Source organism: Sceloporus undulatus, unplaced genomic scaffold, assembly GCF_019175285.1.
Source record: "Sceloporus undulatus isolate JIND9_A2432 ecotype Alabama unplaced genomic scaffold, SceUnd_v1.1 scaffold_6152, whole genome shotgun sequence".
NCBI classification, from domain to species: Eukaryota; Metazoa; Chordata; class Lepidosauria; order Squamata; family Phrynosomatidae; genus Sceloporus; species Sceloporus undulatus.
This window is the reverse complement of record NW_024809071.1, coordinates 1-3,211: the sequence shown is the minus strand read 5'-3', so window position 1 is coordinate 3,211 and position 3,211 is coordinate 1. Positions and strand designations below refer to the sequence as shown.

The following is a 3,211-nucleotide window of genomic DNA, read 5'->3' as shown; positions in this document are numbered from 1 at the left end:
CTATGACTGTCTGATCTCAGAGTATAACAACTGTGAAATCCCATAAATCTCTGATTCCTTAATCCATTCAGTGAGTAATAGCGAGACTTGATGGCCCTTAAGGCCTGTTCTGACTCTATGCCCAACATACTCTCTAGTCCTCTAAGGTCACCCTCAATGTGGGTAGTCCCCAATTACCTTGTAGTCTGGCCACCTCCTCCGCAGCACTGGAAAGATGTTCATCAGCATGTGCCATCACAACCGTCTCCGGAGCAGTCTGGCTGTCTCCTGTATCTGGTCCCTTTTTCATATTGATCTCGGCACGCAAGGCAGTGACCTCCATGTCATATTCATTACGGACAAGCTGCACCCGATCCAGCTCAGCCTTCAGGCGGCAAAGCTCCTCTTGCATGCCAGCAATCTCGTTCTCATGCAAGGCAGCGGCCTCTTCAGCATCCAGGCGCAGGTTATGGATCTCCTCGTTGGCTTCCCGCAGTTCTCGTTCCAGGCGTTCCATCTCGACATCCTTCACTTCTTGCAGAGAATCAAACTCATCCTTCAGAGACCGCATCTGAGCTGGATTGGCAGAGGGAAGGACAGAGAAATGAGACAGTGAGATAGTACAAAATGATAGAAGATGAGCCTCTGTTAGTCATAGAAGTTAAGAAATGCACCAGTGAAGTACAAAAATAATGCAAGTAACAATGCAAAAGAGAAAGAGGGATGAAGGATAAGAGGAAGGGAAAGAGGTGATATGTCTATGATACAATATAAGACAAAATAAGGTTTAATAATAATATGTAATATTAATGAGTAATAGAGGAATAAGATAGTGAAATAGCAAGAAATAGTAAAAGAGAAACCTATGATAGTAATAGAAGTTAAGACATACACCAGTGAAGTACAAAAATAATGCAAATAACAATGCAAAGGAAAAAGAGGATAAGAGAAAGGGAAAGAGGTGATATAAGACTAAGATAAAAGACAAAATAAGGTTTAATAATAATACATAGTAATATGACATGAGTAACAATCTGTACAATACAATGTAAGACAATATACAGTTTAACAATAGTAGGAAATATTAATAACTCATGAATAATATAGGAATGAGATAGTCAGAGAGGAAGAAATAGCAAAAGAGAAACCTCTGATAGTAATAGAAGGTAAGACATGCACCAGTGAAGTACAGAAATAATGCAAATAATGCAAAAGAGGTACAAAGGATAAGAGGAAGGAAAAGAAGTGATATGATAGGATACAATATAAGACAAAATAAGGTTTAATAATAATATATAATATTAATAATATAATAAATATTATATATAATTAATAATATATGGTAATTAGTAACATTATTATTCATGATTAATTATGGTGGACTCATAAAATAGATAGATGGGCAAATCAATAATAAATGTGTCATACAGATATAAACGATAAATTAGACAATAAGATGAGAGCTGGATATTTTTAAGAAATGCAAATTTCGAAAGACAGCAATGGACTATAGGAAAAGAAAACTGTTAATTCAGAAGTGAAATGTATATATTGCTGTTGTTTTTTTCAGGTAGAAAGAATAGACAATAACCCAGCAGTTTTATAAGATGATACCATCGATGTTTCTGTTGCTGTCCACAATGGGAGGATGGGAAGGAAGGAGTATAAATAATTTAGGAAATTGTAAATACAGGATGGTTAGTACAATTAAAAACATAGAGAAGTGATACATTAAAACAGAATTAAATTGTTAGAATGTTAAAATAGATGCAATACAAGATTAAAAGATTAGAATTATTATAATGGATAAGTTGTTTATATTTAAAGTTCATGCTTGTGATGTTAGATTGAACACTGCAGGCAGTTTCATTTTCATTAGACAATTACATAAAGCACTGTGTAAAACCTACAGCGCTATATAAATAAACTTTAATAATAATAATAATAATAATAATAATAATGAAAGATGTAGAAATATAGCCAACAAAATGGAAATTGTACCCAGAGGAAATCTACAGTGTAGACATAATGCAGTTTGAAAACACTATGTGCTATAGCTCCATCCTTCAGAATACTGTAATAGGATTTGCAAGTCTGTAGCCATCACTCCCAATTTGAGGGCTGGAGCCTTCCCAAACTACAAATCCCAGTATTCTGCTGGCAAGCAAAAGCATTTTTATTCCAGCAAGTTTTTTAAAATCATGCAGGCCTGGTTTTATTGGGGGTGGTTGGTTTAGATTATTTTTAACCGTTGTATGTTTTAAATTTTGTATATTTAAAAATTTTAACTTTTTACTGTTTCAATTAGTGTTTTAAAAATTGTTTATTTTAATGTGTTTTTTATATTGTGAGCCGCCTTGGATCCCTTTTTGGGAGAAAGGCGGGATAAAAATAAATAAATAAATAAATAAATAAATAAATAATAATAATAATAAATGAGAGCCATGGCCATTCAAGCAGTATCAAACTGCATTATTTCTACAATGTAGAGGCACAGACACAACTGGTTAGAGAGAACAAAATCCACAGGTTTCAATCTCAGTCAAAAACACACACAAACACTCCTGGGGTACATCTACACTGTAAAGAAATAATTCAGTTTGACACCGCTTTAGACGCTGCAGCTTTATCGCATGGAATCCTGGGATTTGTAGCTTCGCAAGGCCTTTAGCCGAATCTGCCGGAGAGTGCTGGTGCATCACCAAACTACAAATCCCGATGTCCTGCAGGACAGGACCCAGGGCAAACAATTCAAGCGGCATCAAAACACGTTATTTCTACAATGCAGAAGCACCCTCGAAATAGTGTTTTTAAAAGCAGTTGGGGGAAAGAAGAAAAATAAGTGGCCAACGCAAAAAATGGCAAAACAAATCCGTTTCTAGGGAGAAACAGGCGGAGAGTATGAGATCCTGTTTGGTTTATGGCACAGCGATGATGCTGGGCCTGGGTCACTGCTGGCGATGCTTGTGCCAGTTGTCCAGGCCTCGTTGCCATGCCTCCATCTCCTATAACTCCTCTCCTCGAACTCACTGTTAATGGAGGAGCCGGAGGGCACCTGGTTCGCCATGACGGCGGCTGGTGAAACCGCCACAGCCTGCCACAGCTCGTGGCGCGTGCACCGGCAGGTCCCCCTTCTGCAGCTTCTCTCAGAACCCCCAGACTAGGCCGAAGCCTGCCGCCCACACTGGGCCCTCAGCATGAGCCAAAGCCAGGCAGGCTTCGGGCCTACTCC

The 3,211-nt window shown here is 38.2% G+C and overlaps 1 protein-coding gene across 1 annotated transcript; it reads right to left on the bottom strand.

Annotated features, from left to right (window-relative positions):
• Nucleotides 1–133: 133 nt before the first annotated feature.
• On the bottom strand, nucleotides 134–3,147 carry LOC121918215 (coiled-coil domain-containing protein 136-like). The gene is made up of 2 exons (XM_042444302.1): nucleotides 3,010–3,147; nucleotides 134–555 (listed from the first exon to the last, which is right to left on the bottom strand). Exons 1-2 carry the CDS (start codon nucleotides 3,044–3,046, stop codon nucleotides 134–136), a joined length of 459 nt encoding a protein of 152 aa, XP_042300236.1. The 5' UTR covers nucleotides 3,047–3,147.
• Nucleotides 3,148–3,211: the final 64 nt, after the last annotated feature.

Excerpts from the sequence above, each read along its gene's own strand:
- LOC121918215 (XM_042444302.1), bottom strand. The coding sequence starts at position 3,046 with ATGGCGAACCAGGTGCCCTCCGGCTCCTCCATTAACA. Across the intron at positions 556-3,009 it reads CTCCGGCTCCTCCATTAACA|CTCAGATGCGGTCTCTGAAG; the intron begins GTGAGTTCGAGG and ends CTGCCAATCCAG.